General features: G+C 39.7%; 1 protein-coding gene across 13 annotated transcripts in view; it reads left to right on the forward strand.

Annotated features, from left to right (window-relative positions):
* DST (dystonin) overlaps window positions 1-21,292 on the forward strand; it is a 452,383-nt gene that overhangs the window by 155,608 nt on the left and 275,483 nt on the right. For all 13 annotated transcript variants that reach the window (XM_050950494.1, XM_050950495.1, XM_050950498.1 and 10 more), the window contains one exon: window positions 735-796. In XM_050950494.1, the coding sequence (XP_050806451.1) occupies window positions 735-796 (62 nt within the window). The remainder of the gene's footprint in view (window positions 1-734; window positions 797-21,292) is intronic.

Consider the following 21,292-nt stretch of genomic DNA (forward strand, 5'->3'; position numbering starts at 1 on the left):
TGTTGCTTCTGTCCTGTTGCTGCAGTCTTTTGGGGAAATCTGCTAATACTAACAGCTCCCACCTAAGAAAGTACTGGCAGCTGGAGCCTCATGCCAGTATAGTGAACATCCATGCCCACATTTAGGGATGGAAGAATTCAAGACTATACAACCTTTAAATGAAAGCGCCTCATGCTCCTGCATATTGGAACAGGAAGCTCCCCCGATCAAAAAGTATTTTGTTGTCAAATAACTAGTCAATAGTCTTTCTGTTGGCAAATGGTTTAATGATTAATTAAATTTTACAGGGCCTAGCCCAAGTGGTCATGGCTCTTATTATATGCACCCAAATCCCTTTAGTGGAACCTTGAGAATAGAAAGCCAAAGTCTTTGTTCTGGGGAGTGATCTTCCTGATAGTATTACTAACAGAACAGGTGGAGGAGACATGCTGATCTTACTGAGGAGGAGACCTGATATTTTGCATGCAAAAATCTTTACTTTGACTTGGCATATGCAAATATTTTGTTTTAAAATGAGATATTGCAAGAACATTTATACACAAAAACACTGCTGTTGTATATAGTGCCACTTAAATTAGTTCATGTATCTGTCTCACAGATTGTTTCTCTCTTCTAACATTACCAGAGTGTTTATTTATAAATATTAATAAAAGCAGCAATGCAGAACCTTTTGCAGTGCTATATTATTTTTAGAGCTATTGAAAACTCTTTTTTTCCCCTTTTTCCTTCCCCAGATGAACGGGACAAAGTACAAAAGAAAACCTTCACAAAATGGATAAATCAACACCTCATGAAGGTCAGTTTATGTTTCTGTCATACCAGTGACATGGAATATTACCTTGGGTGAATGTAGGGTTTACTAAACATTTGATATGAGACTGCAATAGTGTTACTGTGGAATAAATTTCAAGAGAGGGAGATTCTGAAGTTTTAGGGGGTAATGGATAAAATGAAGCATCACTGCTGTTTACTTTTTTGGTCCTAGCAAATGCATGTGCCCTAAGTGCTAGAATCTCAGATGGCAGGGGGATTTATTTGAGTGTTTATGTATGAAATTAAAATGATTCAATTTTCTTTGGAGAAGGAACTAAGTTGGTTAATTTGTGAGGAGGGAAGTGTCCTTGAGCATTATGAATCCGAACCAGCATCAGTGTGCTGTTCATGGTTTAGAAATAAATGCTTTCTAAAGATTAAAATATTTTTTCAGCATTGAACTTAGCCCCAGGGACAGCGCATATCATTTTAGCAACATGTGCAACTTTTAGTCAACGGAGAATTGAAGGCTGTGAGTTCACCTTCACAGCATTGCCCTTCAGCTCTAAATTCAATCTGCTGTTTCATTGCCAACCATCTAGCCCAGACATTTGTTTGGAGGAAGAGATTGTGTGATTATTTCATGTAACTTGCTTAGCTTGTAGTGTAAGGCAAAGGTTGAATTCATGTGTGAGTCACATTAAATTAAAACGTATCTGCAAACTGTCAGAACTAAGGTTTAATCAGTAGGTGTTATATTGAAACACTATCGCAAAGGTTTGCTTATGTTCACATTTTGTGAAACATATCACCTAAATTTTTCTGGCTTATTTAATCATTTTGTCATCTCTTTGCTGTGGCTGCACTGAGGGTACTGGAGGAGTTTTAGACACTTTCTGCTGCAGAATTGGAAGTGTGTCACCAGTCTTTGCAGTCGATTCTCTTTACATTTTTTCCCTTGGGCTCCTCGAGTTTTTAGAAGAGGCAACTGAAACCAAACCTGCTGGTGAATCTAAACACGTGAAATTCAGAATCCTCATAGAGTTCTATTTTTTGTATGTTCTAACAAAATTGAGCCACACAACCTCCCACCAAGTGAGCAACCTGGCAACTCAGCAGAGTCCAAAGATCCACAATAAGATCTGATCAAAATCCTGTGGGACCCAATCTTTCTTTCGGAGCAGATTTTTCTTTTAAGCTATTCCATAAGTCCTTCCTGGCACCATGACTCCCTCAAGAGCTGTTCTGTCATTAGCTTCCCCACTGCAGCTGTGTACTACCTTTTCCTGAGTAGGGTGAGATAGAAGTCATGAAGGGATAGTGAATGCTGGTCATGCCAACAGTATCTTGCAGCTGGATTGCTGCTTGTAGATGTGCCAGACTCCAAGGAAACGTGCTCTGGATAGCAGCTGCTCCACAGCTCCCCATTCACTCTGACATCTCAGCCCCAGAAATCCCCAAATGAGCATGTGTCCCCGCAGAAGGACTTCTGCCAGCTAATGAGAAGGGGCAGCATGCTGCAGAGTGGCTACTCCCCCTTCTGTGATTTCATTGTGTATGTGAATGTATAAGAAATGTGCCCATTGTCCCAGGGTCTAGGCAAGTCCAACATATATTAGTAACAGACTGCCAACAATTGGCAGCAAAAAGGCAATCCCCAGATTAACTGCCATGCATCTGTCCATATAATTTTAGATAATTGCTGCCTTGTTTCAGAGGCTGTTAATCTTTTTCTGTACTAGAGATGCAGTTTAAAGATATGGTTTTAATTTTGTATGGTGGGTGGGGAAGGAGAGAATATATATCTGTGGTCTCTTCGAGAATGTCCTTTAATACAAAATTTAAAGTCATTTCTGTTTGTTTTTACAATATCTAGTAAACCAATGTTTATCAGAAATTGTAACTAAATACATCCTACTGTATCATTCGCTTTAAATGGGCCTTAAAGTTTAAAACCTCAGATCTGGATTTTGTAAACATTACATTTAAATAAATAAGGTTTTAGTCTAAGCTAATAAGGCTAGAAATAGTGGAAAGTGTTATTCTTTCTTTAGCTGAACATTCACTTGAAGTGTTTTGAAGCCTTAAACCACACCGTCATGAGAGCCATGTTAGGGAGCCTCGACCCAGTCTTTCTCCTGACCTAGTTTATTCGGGTTTGCCACTGATTTCAGTGGTGGTAGGTTGAGCCCAACTACTATAAACAAGAGTGAAATGGACCAGTCCCTTTTCATTGACCAAGCAGAGAGAAATGCACAAAGTAGCGTATGATGAAAAGGTAACTGTAGGTTACAAAAATTATTTCAGTTTTAGTAATCTGAGATGTCAATGGTAACAGAGTTAAGGGCTGTATTTAAAAAAAAAATGTGGCTGATACTGGGCCCCATTCGGCCTCTGTACACATCTCTGGCCATAAGAGTTCTGCAACCCACTGGGAAACATTCTCCAAGTACAGAAGCAGTGTAAGGCTGCCATATACAGCTCTGTGCTGCCCCTGTCATAGCACAGGAAAGGATAAATCGGAGACAGACGAAGGAATCTTCATAATCCAGAGGTGGCAGTTCCAGAATCAGGTTATAAATCAATTTTTGCATCCCCATAATCCCTGTGCTGTGTCTCTTATGAGATGCAGCATATGCTATGTCCCAATGAGTTTTGTTAGCAGGGCCTTTGAAGTTACTGCATTCAATTAAAGCATTTTCTTCTTTCATTGCATTCATGAACACACACAACCATTATAGCCAAAAACATGGTATGTTTTTATTTTCTTTCTTGTTACTGTTTTAGTACTTTTGTGGGAAGATTAATGACTTGGAGATTCATAAACTACCTCTTGGGAAGATAAATTTGAAGTGATTTAGGCCCTGCTTCTGCAAAGGGATATGGATAAGCAGACCCAATTAGTCCTACTGAGAGCCTTTGTGAGGTCAGTGGCCTTAGGCCTTGATCTTGCAAACACTTCTGCAGGTGACTAACTGTATGCATTTGTATCACTGGCCTTCATTTTCATTTCATTTTAGGGTTACAGCAAAGGACGCTTAATATACATAGATACAATGTTTGCCTATATATTTTCTGTTCACATGAACTTTCCGACATCATCTCCTTCTTAACTCAAGTGATAAATTGGTCAAATTTATCAAAGTTCTGTTTTTACTCCAGTATTTCTAAAGGCAAGTGCTTGCATGAAGATATAAAAATAAAGAGTGCCATAAAACATTCTTTTAGGACAGCACAGACCCAAGAACATATTAAGGACGTCTTTTGTAGTGAAGGAAATACAGCCAAATGTACTGGTAGCGTATGTGGATGCATCTTGAGTGAAGTCAAGAGAGCTGTACTTGCTCATGCATTATGGTTGAGTTTGACCCATAGCTTCTAGCTTTATTATACTGGATTCAGTACAACATACTTGCACATATACCTTCCATAATCTGTTGCAGAAGCTAGCTATGTATACTTTATCTGTTGCCGTGTTGGCCAGTAATTCAAACTGAAAAGAGAGAAAAGAGAAGATGAAGAGAGGCCAAGAAAAGCATTTGAGTGTGATAGTGGTATGGAATCATGATGATAAGTGAGGGGACTTACCACACCTTTCTTCATCTTCTCCTTTCCCCTTCTTTTTGCTGCTTCCTTTCTTCCTTTTTTTCCCTTCTCCTTTGCCCACTTATTGCCATGTTTTCCTCTTCCTCCTTTCTCCCCAGGAGAAATTAAGCTGTTCTGTCCTTCTCACAGAATGTCCTTAGTGGAATGTCACACTTTTACACCTGTTCAGTGTACATCCCAAACAGATTCACTATGAGTAAGTCAAAAGTGTGATACTCCCACTGTCATCAAAACCCTGTTATCAGTGATACAATGGAAATCCCTTAAAATTTGGTGGGATCCTAAGTAGGGAATGGGAATCACTGTCTCTTTAATTATGTCCAGGTATGTAAAATCTTGGCACTTAGGCCTGGATTCAAAGCACCTAAGCCCGTGCTGAACTTTAAGCCTGAGGGCTTGTCTACATGGAGGCTTAAGGCAGGTCTCACACTACCGCTCAAGTCGATCTAACTTACATCGCTCAGGTGTGTGAAAAAGACACCCCCATGACGACGCAAGTTACAGTGGCCTAAGCACTGTCCACATCAGCGCTGTGTTGGCAGGAGACACTACATTGGCACAGCTGCATCGGTCTTCACCCCTACACATCGGTGCAGCTGCGCCAATGTAGCACTTCTAGTGTAGACCTGCAGTTAGTGTGTGGCAAGCCAGGATGTGAATGTACAGTGTCGTAGTTTGCCACACAGCATCAGGGTCCACATGTTGACTTACTGCTTGGCACGCTAGTCAGCTGTAAATATATCTCCAGACTTGCTGTGTACTGTCTCCATATGGACAGGTTCTGAGAGTAATCCCATCCCTATTCAGCAGAAAACCTAAGCACGTGCTTAAAATTAAGCATGTGATTAAATGCTTTGCTGAGCTAGGGAAATAGATATTACCATGATAGACACCTTAGAAAGGCCTGAGATAGTTTAGATCTAGGCTCCTAAATAAAATAATTATATTAATTGCAAATGTAAAGTAAACTTTTCAAAACATTGACATGTTTCACAGTTATTAGAGCCAAAGAGATTGCCATTCAGTATTTTGCAATGCTGACATTTCTTTCCTTTCAGTGCATTATCAATCTGATAGAGCTGATTAGAATACTGTTTAAAAACTGATGGTGGAGCTTTGTTTAAATGTTATCTTTTAAACTGCTGACATACATTCTAAAGAAGTGAAATCTTGACATTTAGATGAAAGTCTTGAGCTTTTACTACTTGAAACATTTTTGTGGTGTAGCAGGTGTTTTGACTTTTGTATAGTAAGGAGTAGTACATTAAATCACATTACTTTTCTATAGTGAATAGTCAACAACTGACACACCAAAGTGGCTAAATTTGTCGTATGAAGAGGTTTTCTTCTCAGATATCTGTAAAAATGGTCCTAAGCATCTGAGGTGAGAGTCAGTGTACTTTAGAGCCAAAGACTGTTTCCTGACTTCAGTGAGAGTTGGTTCCGAGGTCCCTGATGTCTAAGGGCACAGGGAAGAATTGAAAAAAAAAGAGGGTGATATTACAGGCTTGAAATGAGAAGGACGGGGAAAGAAAAAAATGAGTAGGTAGGGGAAGAGAGTAAGATTAAAGGAAGAGAGAATAAGACCACCTTGTCTCCCCCTCATCCCCCTCTTTCTGTATCTACTTTCTGAAACACATATTTGAAAAAAAATTCTGCAGCAACACACACCTGCCCCCCAAGAATAAAATGTTATTTTTAAATAAGGTGCTCCAGGGTTTCAGCATCAGAAATAATGACAAAGAATTGAAAAATAGGGCTTTCGTGCAAGATAGCAAGGAGCAATTACACACACATTTTCAGAGCTCCTTACTTTCAAAGCAAATACAAACATATAACACTTGAACTCCAAAATATCCTCTCCAAAAAAAAAAAAAAAAAAGAACAGAGAAGTGAGACACATTTCAGTCTTACTGTTTCTACCAGACAAAGAGGTTGTAGAGCATCTCTTTACAATCCTTGAAGAAGCAGGGTGGGACTCCTACCTCAGCAGAACACTTGGGATGGGAACTGTCTGCCACCTGGCTAGAACACCACATCCCCAAGTATTGCTACCATGTGACCAGAACAAAGGGTATCATTGACTATAGTCATTTGTTAGATGCACACAATAGAGTGAATTGTGCTGTCTGTCTCCCCTGGATTCTTCATGGATTGTGCCCCAACCAGCAAGATTCTGGACATACTAGCTACTGTCCCTAAACAGATGTGATAGAAATTGTCCCGCAAATCACTATGTTAGGTCTTAGTGACAGTCAGGTGTACCTGTTGCGCAATATACTTATAAAAGTTGTTCTGTGATTGTTTTTCATAATTATAAAAAATCTACAATTCTACAAAGCCTCATCATTGTACCATACCAGAAGAAAGAAAGAAAAGTGCTTTGTAGATTGTAGTAGCAGTCTGTAGTGCTGCAAAGACTGAATGAATAATAGAAATGAGACTCTCTTGGTTCCTAATACCCCTAATATAGCACATGGATTGTATAAGGCCACTTGGATCAATGACTTCATGGAATGTGTAGGTGGACATTTAGCTTCATAGGGACCATTCCAATACAATGTAAACATTTCCTTGCTGAAAGTACACTACAGCAAGTTGCAGCTTATTGAAATGGATAACATTGGTCGGCAGTATTTTCTTTCTAATAGCTTCATTTTGAAAATTCCAAATAAATACATATATTCACCTTTTGGCATTACAAATATTTATATTGTGCTTATTTTAATGGGTGGGGTTTTCCGACACACTCAGTGTTGGTCGAACTCTGAGGACCATGTTTCAAAACCTCCATCTGATAGCTCTTCATTTTCCAGACATGTTTTACAAAATCAAGTTTTAATTTTGTGTACATGAGGAAAAAACTGATATGAAAGACTTCTGGCTATGCAACAGGAAGAGAAAGCTACCCTAACTGAGCAGATAAGGATTCTGCTCAGCTGGTGGTGCAGGGGTGTTGGGGGTGTGGCCTAAGCATGCTGTGCTCGGGCAACCCCTATCAGCATAATGGCCTCTTGAGGACTGTTACAAATTGGCATAATTCATAGCACTCCCCTGGCTGCTCTAAACTATGCTGGGTATAAGACCAGTTGAAAACTGATCGAAGGAATGGATAGCCCACATATAGCTCTTTGTTTACAGGGCATAGCAGGGCATAGCTAAATTTACTTATTTACAGGTCATAGCTGAGAATTCAGATTTTTGTTTAGTCCTTTCCTATGTTTGAATAGTTTAGCAAGACCTACTGGCCTCTCGGCAGATGGAGAAAAGTTTTAGTTTCCTTGCATTAATCTATCTATTACATAGTTAGGCTTCACTTCAGAAATCTTGTCTGGCTGGAATTTTTCCCTTTGAGTGCCATCTTCTCTCAAAAGAATGTAAGAATAAGTTTCTGAGCAAATTTGTCATCAGCTATTATTGGTTTAAGGCATGTTTGCCTTGCTTTTTCTTACTTTTCCCTGCAAATTTGCATGCTGGTCTCAGAGTCGATCACCACATTGTGTATCCTAGTTGTTCAATAGGCTGTCACAAAGAAGTAAAATCAATAGCATCTCCATTTTGTTTCACAGAATGCATGTCTGTTTGAGAAGCAGATGGAGAGCAACCTCAGAACTTTATTGCAGGTTGACAGATCTTTAGAATTGTAGAAAATATTAAGGAGGATGACTGGATAATTGTGAGGCATTCCTATAGAATGCCAGGGGCTGATTCAGAGTATGAGATTATACAGAATTGCAGAGGCCTGCAAATTATAACAAACATCAGTAACATCTGTCTACACACCAAATAAATAAAAATTATACAATAGATCTGAGGTTAATTTTATCATCCTTAATATATGCAAACTCAATTAGGAATTGGGATTAAGATGGAGTGACTGAAAGAGAGATGCTAGCTAGCCTTATAAAATGTGTTAAATAAATGTATATTTCTACAGTGTGCAACACTTTTGCTCTATTTGAGTGTCTTATGACCCTTGTCACTGTTTTATTTAATAACTATTCTTATGTAGGTGCTCAGTTGCTTTAACAGAAATGAATAAATGTGTATTAGATGCACAAGCATATCATGTAATTGATTAAAATCTGATGGGACAGAACCTTCAGCTCAGATAATATTTTTTCACCTGATTGTTGGCTGTGTGCTTAGCTGCTGTGTGGATGTTTCCTAGATAGCAGTTAGCCTGGTATCTTTGTTGTGTCATGTCAGTTTCTTTGAACATAAAATCTACCCATTACATGGATATGTGATTATAGATCCTGTCAGTAACTTCCTTATAACCTAAGGTTCTCCCTTTTAACCCTAATTAATGTCAAAAATAAAATACTTGGCCAAGTGAAAAAGTACAGCAGTACTTTGAAAAGGAATGTAAATTCTTCTCCACCAAAAATACCTAAAGACATCTCCAGAAACTTTGAAAGATTTCCCCATCCCACTTAATGTTGACACCAAGGGCTAAATGAAGCTCAGTGGCTTTCAGTGTTCATTAACTGGATTACTCGTCTGTCTATACCTCCTTTTTCCATTCTGTGGTCTCGGCTAATCAAGCTGCATTTGACTTTGACCATGCCAGTGACCATGGACCAATGAGAAGGTCATATTATCTACATATGTGAAAAGTGAGAAATTTGGAAAGTTACATTATGTTATAAAGAAGAATGTTTGTTTCAGTAGGTACAGTAATTAATTATATTCCTACTTGGAGTTAAATTAACCATTTTGAAATGTAAATTAATTGTTTCTTATTTTCTCAGCACTTATTTACTTATCTATAGCAGGCTAATATATTAATTTATTAATTCATTCTCTTTTCTATGAGTTTATTATTTGCAATTAAGACTTGGTTAGCATGGAACTTTATTAAAATTTAATTATTTACCTTCTTGAGATTTTAACAGATAAGATATAATTGTACCATCTGCAATTAAGTGTTGTTTTTAAATTAATTGTTAAATTATTCATTGAGTTATACTTTGTTATCTATACACTTCTGATCTATGCAAATATAACTACTCATTTATTTATTAGTTTAGAAATATACCGCCTTGATCCTGCTCCCACTGGAGCCAGCGTGAACTGTGCCGATGGGAGTAGTGTAGGTTGGTATATTAATACTCTGTACAAAGTGACATCGAACATCTAACATTTCCCATACCACAATATTTTACTCCGCAGCTATATTTCCTAGACTTAGAAGGCCCATTTTTGTTCTCAGTTACCCCGAGTGTGACTGTAGAAGTGAGCATAAGGGAAGAATGGGGCTCAGAATTAAACACATTTATAACTCATGGAGAAGTAAAAATTAAAATTTTAAGGGTGCCCACTGTGACTTGAATATCTTATCACTTACGTAAATATATAGCTTCATTATGGGTTGGGTTTACAGAATAAGAATCTCACTTTAAAGAAGACAAATAATATTGGAAGTTTAGCTTCTAATTTCTAGCTAATTTCCCAAGAAAAAATACTACTGAAGTCAAGTGCTTTAACTAGAATAAAGTCTTATCTGTTGACCTCATATTTTACCTGTGTAGACCTCAACAAAGTGACCTGTTGTTCAGTTTTTCAAAAATGAGGTATGGTTACAGTATTCAGCCATTTTCTAATTTCGCAGTTGCTTGTTCATGCTGTGTGAATACCACTAAAGTAAATGCCCTAGCTATTGTGCTGTATATCCCAATGGGCACATTCCTGCATTTCTTACATACACACACACACCCCTCTTGTGGAAGTGAAGGGAAGTTTTGGGTATGCAAGGAATGCAGTATCAGGCCCTATATATAGGAAATATTGCGTTCAAGTCAGTGTGGTATTTGCTTAATTCTTAATGGTGTCCAGTCTAGGCATGTAATAATATTTGCCTTACGTCCTTTTCAATTCTCATAACTTTTAGCTTTTGATAGGAATCCATTAACATTCCAGTTTAGTAATTTAAACAATTCATTTCTGATTAGTTATGCTATTATAGGCCCCATCCAGCAGTCCTCCTCTGGCAAAACAGTTTTCAAACAGTGAATTCTCATAGTTCCTCTCTGCAAAGATAGTTTGTCAGACTTCTGTTAGTAATTTTGTTACGCTAGTTAAGTCATCCACTTTAGTGATCTTCAATCCCACTATTTCTCTTAGGATGTCCTATAGCACCAAAGCAACAGGCTGGGTTGTAATATGAAACCTGCTGATGATTGCGTAGGTTCTAGAACTAGGGATGCTGCAGCACCCTCTGGTTGGAAGTGGATTCCAGTATATACAAGGTTTACAGTTTGGTTCAATGGCTCTCTGCACTCCCATCATATAAATTGTTCCAGCACCCCTGAAGTTTGGTTGACATTCTTTATTAATCTATTTGTCTGTTCCTTTTTCCTGCCCTTGTGACTAACACACATTTTAAAAGGGGCAAAATAAATGTCAGTTCTGTCTTTGAACCTGATGGCATCCCACACTTCACTTATCTTCATAATCAATATGCTGCAGGTATACATTAAACGAGCAAGTGAAAAGGTGATTGTGAAGTGTATACTGAGAACTTGATAATCCAAATGTGAGATTAAGTGGGGGGTTTTAACAGTAGCTTTATAAACAGATATGCAGCCAAGTATCTGAAAAAGGGACTATGAGGTAGGAAACAGGCAATAGGGGTGCACCTGCTGGGAAGAAAATGATGCACCTTGTAAGCATTAGTGATATGAGTTGGGAGAACTGGTAGAATTGCACTAAGTCACCAAGTGTACATGCTCTGGCATACTTCCTCCATGCCTCATGTTCAGTGAGAACTGTTTGTAAAGTAGATGCTGTTTTGATGAAGTCTCCTGGTACCAGAGCTGGTGGGATGCTTCTGTCTCACACCTAAATTAATATTGTAACACTTTGGTCTATGGGTTTATAGCCATTGCATTTATTTATTTCAGATAATAAAAATATACCAGAATAAAACATACTTTATCGGAATCAAGACTGTCACTTCTGAGCGCATTATTATCCTTTATGGATTTGGGGCAGGGAATGTGTCTTACTCAGTATTTGGAAACTGCCTTGCTCATGTTAGGTTCTACTGTAGTATATGTAATAATTAATAATCTTATGAGAGTTTCTGTAAACACATACTCAGCGAAGAGTCATTTGGTTCTGCATAGTCTACATTAAGTGCTAAGGGGAGGGGAGAATTTTTACTGAATAAGGCCCCAGTCCCACAATTGGATCCATATGGGTAGACCCCACTGAATTCAGTGAAATCCACACAGGCAGATGTCTGCTCGTATGTGGAATCCTACTGAATTCAGTGAGGTTCTTCCCAGGGAATGAAGCCCCCCTCTCATAGATCTGATTTTTCCAGGGCCTGTAAAATTACTAGTATTTATATTGAGGAAACAATGTGATGGTATGTGACTTGTCCAACTCACCAAAGTTGAGGCTAGTTCAGAATCTCTCTCCCTTGCCCTTTAGGTCTGTGATCCTTCCACTATCTTTAGAAAACAAAACAAAACAAACAAAAAAAAACCATATGCCCCCAAACCTGGATATTAGATACAGGAAACAATTGCTAATTGATTCAATTAAAGGGCTACCATTATTTTAAAAATCATACTTTTTTTTTTATCTACTCTTGTTACGGACAACATCTGGAATTACTGTAGCTGAAAGAGATGAGAAAAATACTTTCCCTTATCTTTTTTCATGTTGCTTGCTTTGTACACTTTGTGTATAGTTAATTTCATGTTGGCATTGTATAGTCTTTTGGTTAGTTTTCCCTACATCAGTGGTTCTCAAACTATATTTTTTGCGGACTGCTTGAAAATTGCTGAGGGTCTTGGCAGACCACTTAATGATCTTTCCAAATGTTGTTTGTACCGTTAGCTAACTATTGTAAAGCGCTTTGGATAAAAGTGCTATATAAAAAAAACTTAATAATGAACTTTTTTTGTTCTACAAATAAAAGCACACAACTCATATTTTACTATCAGTCGTCTTACCTTTCTAATGTAATGAATGTGCCCTCTCTCCCTGCCGTGGCAGCCCCCAAAATGGGGCTGGGAGGGGGAGGGGGCTCTCTCTCCTGCCACAGCAGCCACAGAGCTGAGGCTGGGAAGGAGGGCCATCTCTCCCCGGCAGCCGCAACCCTGGAGCTGGGGAAAGTCACCTTTCTCTGGTTGCTGCAGCCCAGTACGTCTCAAATTCCTCCCACCCCCTCTTCTCACCCCTCTGCCCCCTCTCACCTACCCCCTATTCTCCCCCTACCCCAAGGCCACCACCTCACCTTACATATGCATCTTCTCCAGGGTCCAGGCACCTAATTAATGGAGCCACACCTGCACAGCTCCACAAATTAGGTGGGTGGCCCTTCATTCTCTCGTGTGCGGCCGCCCAGGTGCATACCATAGAGGGAACTATCCATGGACCACAGTTTGAGAACCTCTGTCCTACATGAATGGGTCTTTCACACAGGATGAGGGGAGAGAAAAATATTTTTTAATATTGGAAAATGTGATTGTACTATTGTCAGAAATTGGCAGTGAAATTCAGAGGCAGGTGTAGTAACTGAAACGTCTTTTAGCTGATTTTTAAATAGATTAGTTTTCAAATTGAATGTGTAAGCAGTATTACATGATTTTATCTAAGCAAGGGATCATGACTGTAAAGAGAATTGGCATGCTTGTTAACTAACTTGAATTCCTAGAATGTATTATTATGATGCTATATTTAAAAAGACTTTTGCTAATTTACAACATCAAAGCATATGTGCTAAGGTGAAGAGTTGCAGAAAAAGGTTGGAAGAGATTGTTGTGTAAAACCTAAAAACAAAGCAATAATAACTGCTGCTTGTCCAGCAAGTAAAGGATGACAAATGGAATATTTCAGTGGTTAGTTTTGGGAACATTATTATGATTGTTTTAAGTTATTTGTTTGACAACAAATAACTAATGCAAAATGTGCTAACCACTTACATAATGGTCCTGTTTAGCCTGCCGGGGTTCCCAGGATTTCCAGGTGCTGATTTTGACCTACTAACCTCTATACAGTTTGAGTCCACCTCTCCCCCTCAGGTACCAGGGCAGTTGAAATTAACTGAGCAGCTTGCAGACTTTAAATGGAATGAGGTTCAAGAAAGCATTTTCAATTACTAGACTTTCACTCTGGAACTCACTGTCTCGACAGGTTCAACAGAACCTGAATTTGTTGATCTTTCAAGCTCTCTGCTTATAAAGATTTGAGATATGTGAATTAGATGGATCTGAGGCTCTTTTTTCCATAGGTGAGCTAGGGAATTGGAATAACTGTCTTTTTGACATGGAGCCAATTGGTAAAGCTTTTGCTTTGTTTAATTATTACATTTCAGATATCATACGTGTACTAAGGTCCTAATCCGGCGTGCTCCTAGTACACAGTCACATATAAGTTCCATTGACTACTCATTTGCCAAATGTGATGTGTATGCTTAAGTTCTTTTGCTGATTTAGGGCCTCTGAGAATATCTGATCTCAGTTTATAAATCTAAATAAATGTAAGAACAAGATTTGCTAACAGCATCAATGTTGGAAATAGAACAAGAGTATTTACCTTAAGGCACAAGGATTTGTATGTTTTGTATGACAGGACTTTGTAAGAGAGATGCAGAATAATGGAGAAAATGCAACATCATACAGTTGGAGGCAACAATCTTAAATAGAGAGAGGCACAGAAATGGAGTAGTCTGGCAGTATAGTATCTGGAAGGGGTGTAGAGGTTACTGTAAATAGGAAAAATCTTGAGCTATCTGTGCAAAAATGCTGTGACGGATTGACAAGGAGGAAGAATGTAAATCCACTGTTGCTGATGAACAAGACATTGGGTAGGTGAGTGTAAATTGGGGCAACTAGGATCATATCTGACATTGTTATGAAGAAAGGCTGACGAGATTGAATTTGCAGTCATTGTAGAGGAGAACATTTTAAAGATACTTAGTAGAAGTATTTGAAATTATGGAGGAATTTTGTGAAGTAGAATGAGATTAACTGTTCATGCTGTTGAGGAGTTCAACAACAAGGGACAGAGTCAAATAGCTAGGAAATTACTCTTAAATGTGGAATTAAGGCAGAATGATTTTCACTCTATGTATTTTAAATACTCACTAGGAAATAGGTTACCAACTCAGTCTAGAACAGACAAATAGTACAAGTGAGGTTAAAGAGACACTGTCAAGGCCACTAGGTCTAAAATTGGACTGATCCAATTTAGCTTGCTGGTTGTAGGCATACAGAAAAAAGGTGAGCATGCGTGTCCTTTGTGATGTCTCCTTTGCCCTACCTGTTTGTCCTGTTCTTGTGAACAGATTGGCGAGTAGGATTTGTGTATATTTCAACACCTTTATTGTATGTAAGATCAGAACACAGGCAAAGAGTGGAGAAACAGCGCCATCTATACCAATGTGCACATATCACATTCACTCAGACACCTGCAGTGGTGGAGAAATCCAGTGCTGGGAGTGCACCCAGCAGTTTAACTATGCTGCAGGAAAGGTTTAGTTTAGGAATGAGTAAAAACAAAATGTAATTTTAAAAGTAATGTAAATTTGGAGCCTTTCAATCCTGAGAGTATCATTTGTAAAAGAAATGATGATTGGAAAATGGGATTCTCTCTGGCACAGCTTCAGTATGGTAATGGAAAATGGCAAGGATCTTAGATGTGCTAAGATTCTATTGGAATGTAAACTAGCTGGATAGAACAGCACAACTGTATATTGAACTGCACTTTTGTACGTCACCTGGAAAAGTCTGGGCAAGCCATATAGTAGATAGACAGCAATCAGACCTTGTCTAGCAAACTAGTCATGTGGGAGAATGTTGGAAAGTGTGATATTCCCACAATTACATGCTGAATTTAAAGCTAGGATCCTGTTACAGACAGCAAGCAGCTTTTTGAAAAAAAAACAAACTGAGAAATCATGCCTTATATCCTGGCATGATAAGCCTTGTTTGTATAAAAGATCAAGGAGATTACTTGGGTCTGAATCTTCCTTTTTTAAATTCATGTAAAATAGATTTATCTGTAGACTTGTAACTAATGTCTCTACTGCTCCTTGATTGTCAATGTTTAAGAAATATGACTCTCTGCAATAGTGGCATTCAATTCTTTGGCTTCTGATCTGGTATTTAAATTACTTGATTCCACTTTTTTTAAAATTTCCTTTGAACTTCATGAATTCAATTTTCATGGAGGATTGCCACAGCCAATTTCATAGCATTACCAATTATTACCTGGTCTCCTTCAATATGTAGATAATTTCTTCTAGTCTGGAGGGATGGTTTGATCTGAGTTTTCACTGGGTTTCCTCGCTGATTCTGAAATGATTCAGGATACTAAGTTTATTGACAATGTCAAATTGAATGATTTATCTTTCTCCCACATAAATATATCAAAGAAATGCTCTTTAATTGCCTGCTATGCTGCTGGCATCTTTGGCTTTTTGACTGCACTCTGTTGCTTGGGGCAGCATAAGAAGGGGCACATATGGTTTTATATGTTTCTTTTTGGCGCTTTCTTGTTAGTGATATTAACAGTAATAATAAATGTTGTAATTAGTTACTCTTTGGTTGGAAATCGGTTTAAGGACATACACTTTCCGGGAAGTTGTGGAATCCCAACATGATGTTAGGAGCTTTAAGCAAAGGCCGCACAAGTTTCTCATCAGAGAGACTTGGCTGTTGGTGACATTTTAAATTGAATGGTGTAATTATAGTAGCCTCTGTAAATGTCCATGTGAGTCTTATCTCAGAGAAGCTGTGGCTGAAAGGTGGATAACTTCAATACGCTGCCTAGAACTAACACTCTGAGAATTGCACATAGGGCCTGATCCAAATCCCATTGAAATGAATGGGAGTCTTTCCAGTTATTTAAATTTTCTGAGGATTAAATCCTTAAAAATTAACTTTAAAGATATTGTGAATCTCACAGTGAGAGGGCGTGATTGGTCTGATCTAGCTGAAGTCATTGAACTTCAGTGGATGTACGTTTGGACCCAAAAATCAGTGGCAGTTAAATGTTCACATTTTTTTCCAAACCAACCCCTTATTGTTCTGACTTATTGAGTTCTAATCTAATTTGCCTTTGGCAAAGTGGGAAAACGTTTTGAAACCATATTAACTTTGCTTCCAGATCTGTAGATAGCAGGGCTTGAAAACAATTCCAGGTCATCTCGTCTTAAAAACCACCTCAGCTACTTTTTTAGCCAGATAATTCCACTGCATAATTCAGGTTCTTTCAGGAAATGTGTTATTATTTTAAATCTACATTTTTATTTTTAGTTTCAATTCACTGTTTTCTCCTTTAACCTACCACATTCACTCCATAAACAATGCCAAGCTGTATTTGAAATATCTGTGAGACATATGACAGTACTCTGGAAAAGGTGGTTTACTTTGCAAGACTACATTTTTTCTCTCTCAGAAAGAGCCACCTAAATAATTATTTGGTTTACAAGGCAAACACTGAATATTTATTATATCATTATCATAAATTAATTTTCCAACTAGATTCAAATTGCCTGTGGGCTTGCATAGATAATTTAAATCAAACCACTCTTCACATTAAAAAAATGCGTATACATACCAGATTTCAGCCTGCTGTTTTATAATAACTGGCTTTTGATGTAATTACTGTGTCATGTACATTCTTTATGTATCAAGTACAAGGATAAGCTACAGCATACAAGCTAGAACTATGCACTATATATTTTCAGCAGTTTTGGGAATTGTATTTGTCTGTCCTCTCCTGGTGACTCAGTTCATGATGTGTGCTTTGCATGCTTTAGTTGTAATTGAAATAAATTTTAATTGCATCTTGCAAAGTGCTCTTCTTCTTTCCCTTAGCTGTGGTCTAATACATTGCCACCTTCTGGTAAAAGGATAATATGGTTTCAGTTCTTACCTCTGATCATCTGTTCAGGACTGTGGCACCAGAGGAGGAAGCGTTCTGGGTCTGAGAGAGCTTTCAGCATAGCAAACAGACTAGTGTTGCCAAGGGCTGTAGAAGCATAGCAATTGAAACTAAAAAAGAAAGGGAAAATGAAGTACAAAGATTTTAGGTGAGTTCCCTTATAGACCACACAGTATGTCTGTGATGGAACTGAAACAAGAGCCTTCTGATGCACCGTCTCTTTTTCTAACCAATAGACCACACTGTCTCTTTCTGCTTTGTATAGTTCTGAATTTTGATGATGGGTGAGAAGGTGGCTCAGGATTTGTGTAAAATGGGCACACGTGAGACAAGCCCACAGGAAATAAGAAATTAAAGAAGAAACAGGAGACAGTAAAAGATAAACAAGATTGTGTTGAGGGAGAGAGACTGGAATAATAACCACCCCCCACACACACACACACAACCCACACACAAAGCCACAGATATTCTCTGTTAAGAGAAAAAGAGCAAGCAGTTGAGGTCAAGAAATTAACATCAGTATGTTCTGATCCCACTATTAGCCCACTTATAAACTGGGCAGCCCTGTGACTCTCCAGAGTAGCGCTGAAGGGAGTGTGTGTATGATATGCTGTTCCTTTCCTCTCCCCCCAGCTTGCTCCATTCCTCTTGGCTGGCAATACTGCACAATGGATCTGCTATGTTCTGGAGCTCTGTTTGCACACTGGAAGAGGGTGTACTTACTTGTGGGACCATGTTCTTCAGGAGTGCAGCTACATCTTCCCCCGAAATTATCTGTCTTTGCTGCAAACAGTTTAGGAAATAAGAATCAGCCTTTTCCAACCACTGTGGTATCTTGAAAGGAAAATAAAACTCAAAGTTCATGTATTGATTTATTTTAAAATAAAAAGCATTGCACATGTGCAGCACAGCATAGCACTCCCCAAACCCCTTGAAAATCCTCTAGGCTGAGGAGACCCTGTCACGTGTTTGTCCCTGACCTACACTGTTGGTGTCAGACAGACACAACAATACTATTTATTTTGATAGCGATAGAACAGCTGAGAGATGTTGCTGCATGTTTGTTAAATAAATGAGCTTACTGACTGGTAGCCCCCAGCTCGGTTTGATCGTGGTGAGAAAATGAAATAATTTAATGCTTGATCTTGAAATTCAGTTGTTTAGAACAGGGATTCTCAAACGTCATTGCACCGTGACCCTCTTCTGACAACAAAAATTACTTAATGATTCCAGGAAGGAGAACTGAAGCCTGAGCCCACACAAGCCCCACTGCCCCGGGTGGGAGTGGGCAAAAACCCGAGCCCCACCGCTCTGAGCAGGAGGGGCCAAAGCTGAAGCTCAAGGGCTTCAGCCCCAGGTAGGGGGCCTGCAACCTGAGCCCTGCTGCTATAGCCCTCGGGCTTTGGCTTTGGCCCTGGGCAGTGGGGCTCAGGCTTCAGCCTCGGGCCCCAGCAAGTCTAAGCCAGCCCTAGAGACCTCATTCAAAGGGGTCGTGACCCCCTTGGGGGTCCCAGCCCACTGTTTCAGAACTGCTGGTTTAGAATGTTAAAAGAAAATCTCCAAAAGTATATTTCTGTTTTATGCATATTCCAGCAAGAGTTAACTCACTGACCTCAGTGGAGTTTCTCCTGATCTGTACAGGTGTAAGTGAGATCAGAATTAGCCCTTGTATTTCTGGACTGGTTGGTTTTACAGTAAAAATATAGGTTGTTTAATGATATTCCCTGCTATGTGATGAGAGTATTCTCTTGGGAATCCTTTTGTAAGCAGATTCTTCGTGTGGACGCAGAGATGGAAAAAATAGGTCTCTCTATGTTCCTTAATTAATGCTGCTGAAAGCAAATAGAACAATGAGTGAAAACTCTAAACACAGACATTTAACTAAAGGCACCAAAATAATGACATTAGCTATATGCTGTGAACTGTGATTGGTGATGGAAGAATTCTAAAAGGTTTGTAGGTTCATTTTCCAAAAGTTTGGAGGTTTTTGCCTTCCTGTCTCTTTGGTTTGCAAAAGGGTCTGGTGGATAGGATGCAGGACTGGGGCCAGGACGCCTAGGGGGAATAAGTGCTGCGTGTGCTGCCTTTACACCAGCTATGCGAAGTGTCCGTATGAGTGAGGATCGGAGGCATTCTTATAATGTTAATGTAGACTGACCTTCCATTGGTCTCAATGGGAGACATCAGAGGTCTATAATAAATATGTGTTCCAAACTTCAAGATTTTAGCTCAATACAAACATCAAAAAATTCAGACATCTTGTTACAGACATCTATCTGCATGATATTATACTAGTAGTTACCGAAATGTGAGGCACACTGTCTTCACGGGAGGGGATGGGGGACGTAGAGTGGACAAGACTCTCCAGAGTCTCTAGAACAGTGACACTCAATTAGATCTACCCAAGGGCCAATTTAAGAATTTCATGACTAGAGGCAGGCCATTTGTGCACAAAACTGACCAAACCTCTCCCTCCCCACAAAACCCCCCCAAATTTCAATTGCCAATGAATAAAGACCTTGATTGCAACATAAGTATTGGTGTTTCTATCTTTTAACAAAGTTTATACATCAAAATTTTTACCCATGTTTGTGGCAATCTCTATGGGAGAGGTGACATCGATGATCTTTGGTAAGCTTTGTGAAGAGTGGTTTGTAGGAGGTCATGGCAAGGTGCATGCACTGATGAAGATGTTCCTCTCTTTAGGCAATTGCAGGATTATTTTTTTATATTGTTCATGGTAGAAAACCAAGATTCGCAGAGGTACACTGAGCCGAACATAGTTAAAAAATCTAGCTGGCTAGATTCTGGCTGTTCTGAAACTGGTTAGCATGTTGAGTCCAGAAATCACAAAGTCTCACTTCTCTGAATTTTGCCTTCAGGATATCTGAGCTCTTACAATTTCTAATTGAAAGACATCTTCATAAATTGAATCAAGAATGTTCTTTGCTTCAGAAGAACAAGGTCCATCGGCATAGACAACAAATGGCTCATGAACAAATAAAAGCAAATCCTTTTGGAATTTTGAAATTTTTGATCAAATTTTTTAGGAATTCTTGTAGCATTTTCTTTGAGGTTCCATCTGTAGCAGCAACACACAACGTTGGAAAGTGCAACATCGTTCCTGTTAAGACTGCCCAGGGGTAAAAGTAACTTACAGGACTTCCTGGTACTGCTGGAGTCCTGAGGGGGGCGTGGCCTCATCTGGAAGAGGCATGGCCTCATCCGGAAGAGGCGTGGCTTCTCAAGATTTAAAGGCCCTGGGGCACTAACTGTGGCTGGGAGACCCAGGGCCTTTAAATCAACCAGGGGCTCCCAGCTGAAGAGGTGGCTGGGAGCCCCCTGGGGCTCAGGGGCAAATTGAAGGGCCCAGGGCTCCGGCTGCCAGGGGGAACCCCAAGCTTTGCGAGGCTGGGGTAGGGATTTAAAGGGCCCAGAGCTCCTGCCACAGAGGGGAGCCCTGAGCCCTTTAAATCCTGGCCCCAGCCCAGGCCGCTAGAGCTGTGGCGGAGATTCAAAGGGCTCTGGGCTACTTGCAGCTGCCGAGCTCTGAGCCCTGTAAATCCCAGCCGCAGCTGGGATTCAAAGGGCTCTGGGCTGCCCGCAGCCCCGGGGAGCTCTGAGCCCTTTAAATCCCGGCCCCAACCCAGCCGCAGGAGCCGCGGCAGGGATTCAAAGGGCTCTGGGCTGCCCGCAGCCACAGGGAGCTCTGAGTCCTTTAAATCCCAGCCACGGCTGGGATTCAAAGGGCTCTGGGCTGCCCACAGTGGCGGGGAGCTCTGAACCCTTTAAATCCCAGCCGTGGAAACCAGTGCAGTCCAGCACGGCGTACTGGCTCTTGCTGGTACGCTGTACCAAACCGGACTGGCTTACTTTCACCTCTGAGACGGTGCACACTTTTTCAAACATTGCTTTCACAGCCTTGGAGCTGCAAGTTGAGGGAATTCAAGTGACCAATAATGTTACACAGAAAAGCTAGTTGTGACACAGAGGGGATATCATTTATAAATTCCAGGAACTAGCAGGC

The sequence above is a fragment of the Gopherus flavomarginatus genome, chromosome 4, assembly GCF_025201925.1.
Source record: "Gopherus flavomarginatus isolate rGopFla2 chromosome 4, rGopFla2.mat.asm, whole genome shotgun sequence".
NCBI lineage: Eukaryota > Metazoa > Chordata > Testudines > Testudinidae > Gopherus > Gopherus flavomarginatus.